Source organism: Suricata suricatta, chromosome 5 (genome assembly GCF_006229205.1).
Source record: "Suricata suricatta isolate VVHF042 chromosome 5, meerkat_22Aug2017_6uvM2_HiC, whole genome shotgun sequence".
Lineage (NCBI taxonomy): Eukaryota > Metazoa > Chordata > Mammalia > Carnivora > Herpestidae > Suricata > Suricata suricatta.
The window spans coordinates 129,025,812-129,038,737 of NC_043704.1; the positions used below are offsets into that span (position 1 = coordinate 129,025,812).

Sequence of the window (12,926 nt, forward strand, 5' to 3'; positions counted from 1 at the left end):
TAAACTAATTAGATCTAACAGATTTTAATAGAATATTCTCCCCGGCAGTAGCAGAATACAAATTCTTTTCAAATGCACATGGAACACTTTCCAGATTAAGCCAAATATGAGGCCATAAAACAAGCCTCAGCAAATTTAAAAGGATCAAAACACACCAACGTATATGTTCTCTAACCACAGAGGAATGAAACTAGTTACCAGTAACAGAAAGGAATTTGAGAAATTGACAAATATGTGGAGATTAAACATTATATGGCTATAAATAACCAGTGATTCAAAAGGAAGTTAGAGAATATTTTAGATGAATGAAAATGAAAACACAATATTCAGAACTTATGGAATGCAGCTAAAGGAGTGTTCAGAGAGAAACTTATAGCTGTAAAATCTATACATAAAAAGAAGAAAGAATTTTTTTTAAGTTTCAGAGAGAGTGCAAGAGCGCACACATGTTGGGGAGGGGCAGAAAGAGGGAGAGAGAGAATCCCAAGCTGGATCTGTGCTGTCAGTGTGTGGAACTCAGTTCGGGGCTCAGTCCCATGAACCATGAAGTCATGACATGAGCTGAAATCAAGAGTTGGATGCTTAACCAGCTGAGCCACCCAAGAACCCCCAAAAGAAGAAATAACTTAACCTTAGGAACTAGTTAAAAGAAGAGCCAAGTAAACCCAAACAGAAGGAAAGAAACAGTAAAGTGGAAATAAGTAGAAAATAGAAGAATGAAGGAGAAAAATCAACATAAGCAAAAGTTCTTTGGAAAGATGAAAACTGTCAGACTTTTTCTACAGTAACCAATGTAAAAAAGAGAGAGGACTCAAATTACTACAATTAGGAATGAGAGAGGAAGCATTTCTACTGATGTGACAAGTAGTAAAAGGAATTATGAAGGGAATACTGTGAACAATTGAATGTCAGCAAATTAGATAACCTAGATGAAATGGATAAATTTCTAGAGACACAAGCTGTGAAAAATCACTTAATAGAAAGTTCTAATAGACCTATAATAAAAGATTTTATTATTAAAAAAAAAATCCCAACAAAGAAAAGCCCAGGCTGATATGGTTTCATAGTAAATTCTACCAAACATTTAATGAAATAACACCCATCTTTCACACACCCTTCCAAAAAACCGAAGAGAGAACATTTCCTAACTCATTTGATAAACCAGTACTGTCCTCATGCCATCACCAGACAAATACATCACAAGAAAACAACAGACCAATACTCATAATTACTAGAAGCATAAAGATGCTAAACCAAATACTAGTTAACTGAATCCAGCCTATTAATTATATAACATGACCAAGATCAGCATATCCCAAGACTGCAAACCTTGTTTAACATATGAAAATCAATCTAGGAATATATCCTAATAATAGAACAAAGATAAAGATGTTGATTTTCTTAACAGAAAGCATCTGACAATATCTAATACCTTTTGTGATTAAAAACAATTCAGCAAACTAGTAATAGATGACCACAGCTGACCTCATACTTAATGGTGAAAGACTGCACGCTTCCCCTTTAGATGAGGAACCAAATAAGGATGTCTGCTCTCGCCACTTCCATCCAGCCCTATCCTGGAGCTTTTAGAGCAATCAGATAAGGAAAATAAATGAAAGGCATACAGATTGGAAAGGAAAAAGTAAAACTATCTCTATTTGTGGATAGCATAATCTTGTTTATAGACCTTCTTAAGCAATACAAAGAAAAAGTTATTAGAACTAATGAGTTCAACACAGTTGCAGAATACAAGATGATGCTATCTTTGTACATACAAAAACCAGTTGCATTTCTGTGCTAACAATGATTGATCCAAATGTGAAATTAAGAAAATAATTCCATTTGCAATAGCATCAAAAAGATAGGAATAAATTTATCAAAAAAGTACTGAAAACTATAGTATACTGAAGACCATAAAACATCACAAGAAATTATAGAAGATCCAAATAAATGGAGAGACAGCCTATGTTTATTTAATGGAATAATGGAATACTTAACATTAAGAAAGCAATCCTCCTCAAATTGATCTACAGATTCAGTGCAATCCCTGTGAAATTTTCAGCTTTTTTTTTTTGCAGAGATTGACACCCTGATTCTAAAATTCATAAAGTAATGCATATGACTTAAATAGTCAAAATACTCTTGAAAGAACCAAGTTGGAAAACTCACACTTGGCATGTTTGCTACAAAGCTACACTAGTCTGTATAGTGTGTTACATAAAGAGAAGTGTAAAAATCAACAGACTAGAACTGACATGCAGAAATACATTTATCATTGTTTTTTTTGTCAGGGATGTCAGGACAGTTCTGTGGAGGAAAGATTAGCATGAACAAGTGATTCTGGTTACCCATGTGTAAGAGGAAGATTTTCCAGTGAATTTTTCAAAGGGGATCATAAACCTAAATATAAGAGCTAATCTGTAAAATATATGCACACAACTATTCATGACCTTAGATTAGGCAGGAGTTTCTTAAAAATGACTTCAAAAGTACAAGTGACAAAAGAAAAAATAGACATAAGACTTCATCAAAATTACAAATGTTTGTGCTTCAAAGGACACTGTCAAGAAAGTAAAGACAAATCACAGAATGAGAGAAATACTTGTAAATATAAATACAGAGAATATATAAAGAACACTTTCAACTCAACAAAAAAAGGACAATTAAAAATAGACAAAGGATTCAAATAGATGTTTCTCCAAATGGGACCAATAAGTATATAGAAAGCTGCTGCACACGATTAGTCACTAGGGAAATGCACATCACAACCATGGTGAGATACATCACATCCACTAAAGGGGCTGTAATCAAAGACAGTAAGTCCTGGAGAGGATGTGGAGAAATTGGCACCTTTATCCGTTATTGGTAGGAATGTAAAATGGTACAGTAACTGTGGAAAACAGTTTGACAGTTTCTCAAATTCTAAACACAGAGTTACCTAATGACCACTCAATTCCACTTGTAGGCATAAACCCAAGAAAGTTAGAAAACACTTGTTCACACAAAAATCTGCACATACATATTTGCAGCAGCATTATTCATAATGGCCAAAAAGTGCAAGCCACAATGCCTATAAGCTGTTGAATGGACAAACAAAATGTGGTGTATCCATACAATGGAGTATTATTTAGCCATAAAAAGGAATGAAACACTGACACATGCTACAGCATGGATAACCTCGAAAACATTATGCTTAGTGAAAGAAGCCAGACCCAAAGGTCAACTAGCATATTGTATGGTTCGATTTATATGAAATTTTGGAATAAACAAATTCATAGAGACAGAAAGTAGATTAATACTGACCTTCCTCAACTTATGATGGGGTTATGTTCTGCTAAAGCCATCATAATTTGAAAATACCATTAAGTCAAAAATGCATTCAATACACTTAACCTGCCAAACATCATAGCTTAGCCTCCCATACCTTAAATGTGCTTAGAATTAGAACACTTACATTAGCCTACAGTTAGGCAGAATCATTTAACATAAAACCTATTTTATAATAAAGTGTTGAATATCTCATGTAATTTATTGAATATTGAAAGAAAAACAGAACAGTTGTAGGGCTTCATAATGGTTGTAAGTGTGTCCGGTTTTTTAAAAATGTTTATTGATTTTGAGGTGGGAATTGGCAGAGAGAGAGGAGAGCTAGAGAATCCCAAGCAGGTTCAGTGCCATTAGCTCAGAGCCTGATGTAGGGCTTGAACCCATGAACCATGAGACAGTGACCTGAGCTGAAATCAAGAGCCAGATGCTCAACTGGCTGAGCCACCCAGGCGCTCGAGTATATTGTTTTTCTAACCCTCATGATCACATGGCAGCCTGGGAGTTGCAGCTTGCTTGGCACTGGTCAGTGTCATGAGAAGATCAAATTCAAGTTTGAAGTGTGGTTTCAGCTGAATGCCTGTTGCTTTTACTCCATCATAAAGTTAAAAAAAAATTGTAAGTCAAGGATGGCTTATAGTTGCCAGAAGCTAGGGGAAGGGAGGATTGGGGAGTGACTGTTTTTGGGATGATGAAAGGTTCTTGAATTTGATAATGGTGACGGTTATAAAACTTAGTGACTATGTTGTCAGTCTGCTTAAACAAGTGAATTTTATAATAGATAACTTTATCTCAATATTAAAAGAAATGAAGAGAGAGCAAGAAAATGCAAGAGACTGAGCAATACTGGTATTCTTTTCTTTCCCCGTGCCTGCTCCCTGACTCTCTTTACTCATCTGCCATACTGGTTGGGGCCTTGTAGGCACTATGTTTGAGAAGTATGTAAAGATTTAGACAGAAATGCTTACAGCAGCATTATTCATAGTAGCTAAAAGGCAGAAACAACACAGATGTTCATCAGCTGCTAATGGATAGACAAAATGTGGTATTCCATACAACGGAATAATACGTGGCTATAAAAAGGAATGGTTGAACCTTGAAAGCACTGTGTTACGTGAAAGAAGCCAGGTACAAAAGGCCACATAATATAGGACTACATTCATATGGAATCTCCAGAATAGACAAATTCATAGCAAATTTAAGCAAATTTATTTCCATGGGCTGGCTGGTGGGAGAAGAAAATGAGGAGTGAATGCTAGTGGATGTGAGGTGGATTTCCTTAGGAATGATAGAGATGTTGTAGAATTAGATACTGATCATTATGCAGATTTCTGTTAATATATTAACATTCATTGAATTATTCACTTTAAAATAGTTTATGGTATTGCAACAAAGTTGTGAATACTTTGTTGAGTGAAGTAGAGAGTAATGGCTAATAAAAATATACATGTTCTATAGTTATTTAAGAAGCAAATAAGAATATATTGTAATATGCATAGAAAACCCTTTAGAAGGATGTATAACAAAAGGTTAATAGTGCCTCTCTTTGAGTGGTAGAATTATAAATGTTTTTTATTTTCTGTATTTTTTTATTAAAAAAATGTTTTTCCCATGGGAATGGGAAAAGTGTGGGGGAAAAGTTGGGGAGAGGAGGTGAGGCAAATCATGAGAGACTTTTGAATGCTGAGAACAAACAGGGCTGAGGAGGAGGAGGGAAGGGGAAGGGGGTGATGGTCATGGAGAGGAGCTCTTGTGGGGAAGAGCCCTGGGTGTTATATGGAAACCAACTTGGTAATAAACTATTAATAAAAAAAGAAAAAGTTTATTTTGAGAGAGAGAGAGAGAGAGAGAGAGGGCACGTGCGCGCGGAAGGGGCAGAGAGATTGAGAAAGAATCCCAAGCAAAGCCTGCTTTGTGCTGTCAGCGCAGAGCCCGATGTGGGGCTCGATCCCATGAACCTGTGAGATCATGACCTAAGCCAAAACCAAGAGTTGGACACTTTGCCGACTGGGCCACCTAGGTGCCTCTCTTCTGTGTTTTAATAATTTTTAGTAATAAGTATTAGCTTGTGTTACAAAATGAAATAATTAGAAAAGATACAGATGAACACATTGGGTGAATTAGGGGCTTGTGATCTTTTAGGAGTATGGCCCCTTAGAAAGATGAGTATGTGCCTTATGAAGGAGGTATTGAAGTGGGGAATTGGTGATAATGGGAAACACCTTGTGTAAATGATACATTCTAGAAGTTTGGCAGTGGATTTGAGGAAGGAGAGTAGACTGCTTGAGAGGTCAGCATGTGTGTGGGAGAAAATGAATATTATAATGTTTTGCATTTATGAGTGTTTTTTTATTATTTATATATTATTTGGGCTTCACTGTGTTCCACGTAGAGAAGTTAGGGCAGTCCCGTTCTATAGATGAGTAAACAGAGAACAGGAGAAGTGTCTTGACCAAGTCATGTAGGTAGTCAATAGTGGAACTCAGGTCTTCGATTCCAAAGCCAGTGCTTTTCCTGCTGTGTCAGGCTGTATCCTAGGAATTACAGGATTACCGAAGGGTTCAAGAATCGGGTTTAAGGGATTGTGAGAGTGGCAGGAGAACTGGCTGAGGACAGCCAAGGATGGGAGCTCCAGTCAGAGGAGGATGGACGGGCCCTTATGTGATAGGAGGGAAGTGTGTGAGGATGGTCATTGGAAAATATGAGAAGAAAAGGTGATTTTGTGCCCATGCTTTTGAGAAGGATTCTTTGGTTAAGAGAGCAAGGAGATGAAACAGACCTCAAAGTAGTACTTCTGTTGGTTAATAAGCCATGTGGGTATTTATTTAATATCAGCATTAATAATGCTCTTGTGGCCCTTGCAGAAATGTAATCTGTTTTGTTTTGTGCAGATCTATTCTTACCTATAGTCGAATTGGAGGACGTGTCAAGACACTTACATTCTGCCAGGGGTCCCACTACTTAGCCATCGCGTCTGACAACGGTGCCATCCAGCTTCTTGCAGTTGAAGCTTCTAAGCTGCCAAAGTCTCCTAAGATTCAGCCTCTGCAAAGCAGGTATCTGTCTCTTGTGTTGTTTTAAACTGCAGTTAGTGCACTAGGGTCATTTACCCCTGCCTTGCCAGTGTAGTTTGGGTCAACCGAGGGCTTGTTAGATTGTACTTCCTTTTTTTAGCACATGTGTTTCGAACTCAAATCTGTCACATGTAGTTAATTTCAGAAAACTATGTCTGTGTATCTTATTTTCTGTCAAAAGGTATGTGGCTCATCCCAGTCTGGAATCTGTTAGAATAACCCAATTATCAGTTACATCTTCTGTCTCAGCTTCAAAAGGCAAAAGTCTGGCTGGCTGATTTTTAGAATGTGAATGTTTTTCATCAAGAAAATGTGAACGTTGTCAGCATTTTTACTTGGCATTAAAATGTCTGATGTTGATGGGAAATGGAGTGCTGCTTTTAGTCAGATGATTGCTTATCATTTGAAAACAAAATACGGGCTGGTTTTACTTAAGAATTTCCTCACTTCTTCTTACAAACTGTAGTTGCCCACAGATTAAACCAACAAGGTAAGATATTTAAAGATAAGGCAGAACAAATTAAGACACTGCAGTCTCATGGAAGAAACAGACCAGTTAACAGATGATTTCAGTTGCAGTGTGATAATGTGCCAATGTTACAGGGACCGTGGGAGCCAGCTTGTGGGGGAGGGCACAGGCCTGGTGGAGGTGAAGCCAGATGTTAGCCAGCCAGAGGAGCATGGTTGGGAAGGGCACGGCAGGCATGGGGCGGGGGTGGATCTCACAGGAAGAACGCAGGATGAGCAGGTTCTTACAGCGTAGTAGACTATAAGCTGAGGAAGTAAAGGATGTATGTTGGATCATCTAGGACTTTGTTTTGTTTATAATTTTGCTTTGCTTTTGTAATTTAAAGTGTGTGTTATTTTTAACACATTCACTGAACAGATGTGAACAGCTTTTTGTCTAGGACACATATATTGTCTTTAACTAAAAAACAATGACCTGCTAGGTTTTTTTAAAATTGTTTCCGTGGAGTTGACTGTCCAGCAGTATACCTATTGTGATCTATGTACGTTAGCCACGAGCTGTTGGCAGATTGTGTTGTGTGATGACTGTGCTGGCAGGAGACACACAGACATGCGCATTCCTTGCACAGGTGCCACTCGGCTGACGGCACTGTTCACTGTGAATGTTCCTGTCTTAACCCTAAGCAAACACTCATGACACAGATGGGGAGATTGTGCCAGAATGTTTAGTAGATTTCAGTCTGCCTGTCAGCAGTTGCTCTAAAGAAACCTTGCCATGAATCTTCCCCCCCCCCCGTTTGCTTCATGCAGTCAGATCTACTGTTGTTATGACCTCTAATAAGTAGAATTTATAGCACCTTTTGACATTCTATTTGGCATTTGGACTTTTCATCACCCATCTAAGGGAAGTATAGTCAGTATTAGAATGTTTGTAAAGTTGTTTATCTAAGACACAGAGGTCAGCACACCATAGTCTGCAGTATGGCCCATAGCTAAGAATAATGTGTGCATTTTCAAAAGATTGTAAAAAAAAATATGCAATAGAGATATGTGATTTGCAGAGCCTAAAATATTTACTGTTTGGCTCATTACAGAAAATGTTTAGTGACTCCCAGTCCAAGCAATAAAACTAAAATAGTGTATGCTGCAAAAGCCTGATATGTACTGATCCGGGAGGCTTGCCAATATGTTTATAATACTCTTTTTAGTTTAAAAATGCCTCACCTTGAAAAATAGATATACCTATATAATAGGATAGGACCTAAAAAAATAAGGAATCTGACATTTTATTATCAGTAATGAAAGGAATAAACTATTGATTCATGCAACAACCAATGCATCCTAAATCCTTTTTGCTCATAAGTCAGACCCAAAAGGCTATTTATTATATGTTTCCAACTTTGTGTGACATTCTGGAAAACATAAAATTAGAGTGAAGAAATGAGATTAGTGATAGTCACAGGTAGGGATGGGGGTAGGAGCTGACTACAAAGGGGCTGCACAAGATAATTTTGGGCGTGTGGACTTGTTCTCTGCGGCTCTGTGGTAGAAGACACATGGCTGTGCATTTGTCATAATGCACAGAACGCTATACCACAGAATGAATTTTACTGTGTGTAAGTTATAAGAAAAAATCAATTCGGATATAGGAGGAAAGGGTCTATGATAAATCAATCTAATTGTACACAGATGAATCCCACAGTCACAGTGGCAATAAAGGAGCCAACGTATAGAATACCTTAGAAAACTGGTTTCTTTAGAAATCTTAAGATTCTAATATCTTTAGAAAACAGCGGTTTAATTGATACTGCAAGGCTAATGACAGAAGGAACTGAACTCAGACACTGTGTTCTAGTTGGTTCTCACAGCAGTGTGGTTTATCAATTCCAAAACTACTTTAGTTGTGTTGTAAGGTTATAAATAAAGGAAGATGGCTAGAATGAACTCTGGTGGTATATAGATATCAATATGGATTCAGTATCAGTATGGACTCATGCATATATGTATATATGTGTGTGTTGGTATACATGTGTCCACATACATATAAAAAGATACAGAAGTACATATATGCGTGCAGGTATGAGGTATAGTATGCATATTTCAGAGTTTTGGCCATGGAGAGGGACTGGAGCAGGGACCCTCGCCCCTGCCCCCCCATAGCAATGGGCCCGTAGCACACAGACCTTTGTTTTTAAATATTGTTTTTCCATAGAAGGAACCAGGGCTCCTTGGAGAACTGGTTGATTTCCAGGGCTGGGGCAGTGAAAACACAAGATGAATCTGGAGAATCTTGTGCTGCCGAAAGGTTAGGAATTGATTCAAAAAAGCACATTGAGAGGGCTTTGGAACCAACCTGAGAGAAAGTTGGAACAACTTGAGCAACAACACAGACAACAGTAGTATTGGGTTATAGCTTGCAGAATAGAACACAGATCTATGAGTCCATACTGATGTCAATAAGTAAATAAATAATGGGGAAAGAAGTGACAATTGTTCTTTATAGAGAAATTCTAATAAGTATAGAAGGAATGAGGGAAATAGTCACCACTAGAACATCATAGGTATGACATCAATGAACCCTAAAATTTGTGGACAAAATTTTAAGCAGAAATGGGATTTTTACACTGTCCCAGAAGTATTTTTCCTAAAGATTGAATGGAAAATAATTTTACAGTGGCGAATCCTGGCAGACAGTACCTTAGCCAAATGATCAAGGTTAACATCACCACTAATACGTTCTAATTAATATCAGGTATTTCCTCATATATGCACCGAGAAGGATGTTATTTCATGGTCTCCTTCCCAGTAAGGTATAAACTGAGTCTGTTTGTGAGAATACATAAGGCAAACTCAAATGGATGGACATTCTATAAAATAACCTATAGTCTTCAAAAATATCAGAATCTGACTGAGGGTCAAATTGAAAGAGACATGACAACTAAATGCCATGTGGTATCTTGTTTTGGATCCCAGAACAGTAAAAGGACACAAGTGGAAACTAATAAAAATCTGAATATGTTCTGTATTTTACTAGTATTGTACTAAGATTAACTTCTTAGTTTTGATAAATGTTCTGTGGTTATGTAATGTGTTAACACGAGGGGAAGCTGAGTGAAGGATATATAGGAATTCTCTGTGCTATTTTTGCAACTCTTCTGTAAGTCTGAAGTTATTTTTAAAAATGCCTCAGGAATCATTGTTTGATGGGTCAGAGTTCTTTCTTGACCATCTTATTTGAATGGTCAACAAATTCATCTTAAATGGAGGCTGGTGCTGTGTTTTCAGTGACTGGAAAAGTCTTTGCCTTTTGCTTTGTGTATTTCGTTAGAATTCTGGACCAGAAGGACGACGGCTGTGTTGTGGATATGCATCACTTCAACTCCGGGGCGCAGTCTGTCCTGGCCTACGCCACTGTGAACGGCTCTCTCGTTGGCTGGGACCTGCGCTCTTCAAGCAACGCATGGACTCTAAAGCACGACCTCAAGTCCGGCCTCATCACCTCCTTCGCCGTGGACATCCACCAGTGTTGGCTGTGCATTGGTGAGTGACTTTGAGGTCATTGGCTGGGTTGTGAATGCCACTAATGTCTGGAATTGCCTTCTCGGGAACATTTTTTCCTTTTTCTTCACGGGTAATTTTTTCCCATCTCCTTTTGTTCATGATTATTACATTACAATCACTTGAAATTTAATTTTTTTCATTAAAAAAGATTTGAAAGAGTGATAGCAGTATCCCAATGCATAAAAATGTCCTTTTTGTTCTTAACTGAGCCTCTTTATAATCATTCTAGTGATCAGATCTGCTGGCATTCTGTTATCCTGCCAGGGAAGCAGCAGGCTTAGTTTATGGATGAGAACATTTGAGTTCGGTCAGACTGGGTTTCAGATTCCAGTAACCTCAGGCAAGCTGCACAGCCCGCTGAGTTTCAGGATCCTCATCTTCAATGGGGCTAATCCGTTCAGGGGCTGCTTTGAGGATCTAATGAGGTAAAAGCACCTATCCCGGGGCCTTGTACTGGAGAAGAGAAAGCACTGGTTTCTTGCCTTATTACTCCTCTTGGCCCTCCCTTCCTCAGAGGTGAAGGGGTACCATGTGGTCTCACTGGCTGCTTTCCTCTGTTTTAGTGTCACATTTTGCTCCCAGAGGGCTTTGAACCTGCCCCTTGAAAATGTACACCTTACTTTTTCCCACTTGGCACTCTTTCTGAAGAATTATAATCTGATGTCCTTAAATTTTGGTTTCTAGATTCCCTGACTTGCATTAGGACATTGTTAAGTATCTGCCCTTTCCTTTCTTATATACAGTTTATAATGAATACATTATATTTGCCTTTCATGTGAATAAACGGCAGAGGGACAGGAGGATGTGATGCCAGGCCCACAAAAGTAGATATGAAACTCTGAGCAAATTAGTAAATGGCAGTGATGGCTCTCAGGTATCCTGATCAGCTTTGAGGGCAGCCAGCGCAACCTGTGGCTGTTTGAGCCTTGTCCTGGAGTGGGGCAGGGTGACAGAGGGACCCTATTGTCTTGTGTCTTTTCCTGATCCCAGGATTCTGCTAGAATTGGAGACCAATCCAAGAACATGCTCTGTGCCCCTTTCAGGACCAGCTGTTTGGTGTCAGGGTTGGCATTATTCTTTGGGAATGGGGGGGCTTCTCTGTGGAGTTTGTCATGGGCAGATGTGCAGGTACTGACCACCCCAGTTTCTGCTGTGATTGGACACTCATGCCTGGTCCCAGAATGTTTTAGAGAAAAGGACGCAGGGGAATGATGATAGCTACAGAGCTGCAGCCACGGTGGGGTTGGCAAAGTGGCCACTGAATGCCAGTAAAGCGTCTCTGGTGATTTAAGGCATTCTGCACATTTTGACCCATCAAATTCAGTTTATGTCTTCTCTAGACCTTGTGTTTTCTGTGAGTGCCTTTGGCAACGAATACCAGTGTAATTACTTACTCATTTTCAGCTTGTTTATTAGACACCTCTGTAGCAGCATTGTGATGAGCACTCCTGTCTGTATTTAACAGCTGGAAGTGCTGTTTGACACCAGGAACATAGCTTGACAGATGAGACTGAAGAATGAACAAAATACATTCACATGAAGCTAATGCTATTTGTTATTTGTATAAATGCAGCATAAATGTCCTTTAAACATTAGACAGTAATCTTTGACTTTTTTCTCCTTTAAGGTACGAGCAGTGGTACTATGGCTTGTTGGGACATGAGGTTCCAGTTGCCAATTTCCAGTCACTGTCATCCCTTCAGGGCTCGAATCAGACGCCTCTCGATGCACCCTCTGTATCAGTCCTGGGTGATTGCAGGTAAAATGGGGCATTTTTAAAGACTCATGTTCTCAGAGTTTTCATTTTATGTATGAACCAAATGCTTGATTTTGTTCTGATTATGGAAGTTCCTACCACTGCTGTGTCACTGTCATTTCTTATCTATTATCTTAAAAAATGACCTCATTAACTGCCACCATCACCTTCCATTGCTGTCTGCCACCATTTCTCCTTTCGTCTGTTTTCTTTCTCCCATAGTTTTGTTAAAGCTGCCACTTCCTTCCTAGAAACCTAAGTTAGAAACCTTGACCCAGCCTTGTCAGTGTGTTTCCTGCCAGCTTCCCTTCCCATTCCTCTCCTTACAGGGCATTCAGATTTTCTTGCACAGCTTCTCGGGACGTCTTTGAAACTCACTTTCCTCATCTGTAAATGTGGTTAAAACCACTTCCCTAGCAGCGCTGTAGGCATTGGAGATACAGCATGTGCCGCACACGGTCTGGCCGCAGGCAGCGCTTGGTACAGAGCTGGTTACTCTCACGTCTCCTCAGTGGTCATCCTGCAGGCGCTCCGGGTCCCTTCGAGTACACCAAGTCAAGCTCATGCACTGTTGCTGTCCAAGTCTCCGTGTTGCCAAATCCATGGCCATTACTCTGTTTGCCTCTTACCTGACTCATCATTTGGTCAGTTGATAGTTTCCTGTTTCTGAAATACTTCCCGTACCTGACTTGATTTGCTATTTCCTCCTTGTCTTCTGACTTTTAAATCATGGCTTATCTCAT

At 39.0% G+C, this 12,926-nt stretch overlaps 1 protein-coding gene across 1 annotated transcript in view; it reads left to right on the forward strand.

The window, feature by feature from the left end:
• Positions 1-12,926, forward strand: part of PIK3R4 (phosphoinositide-3-kinase regulatory subunit 4) — a 79,981-nt gene that overhangs the window by 57,310 nt on the left and 9,745 nt on the right. Inside the window, exons 14-16 of the mRNA XM_029940310.1 lie at positions 6,216-6,380; positions 10,195-10,406; positions 12,055-12,186. Coding sequence (XP_029796170.1) covers positions 6,216-6,380; positions 10,195-10,406; positions 12,055-12,186 — 509 coding nt within the window. The remainder of the gene's footprint in view (positions 1-6,215; positions 6,381-10,194; positions 10,407-12,054; positions 12,187-12,926) is intronic.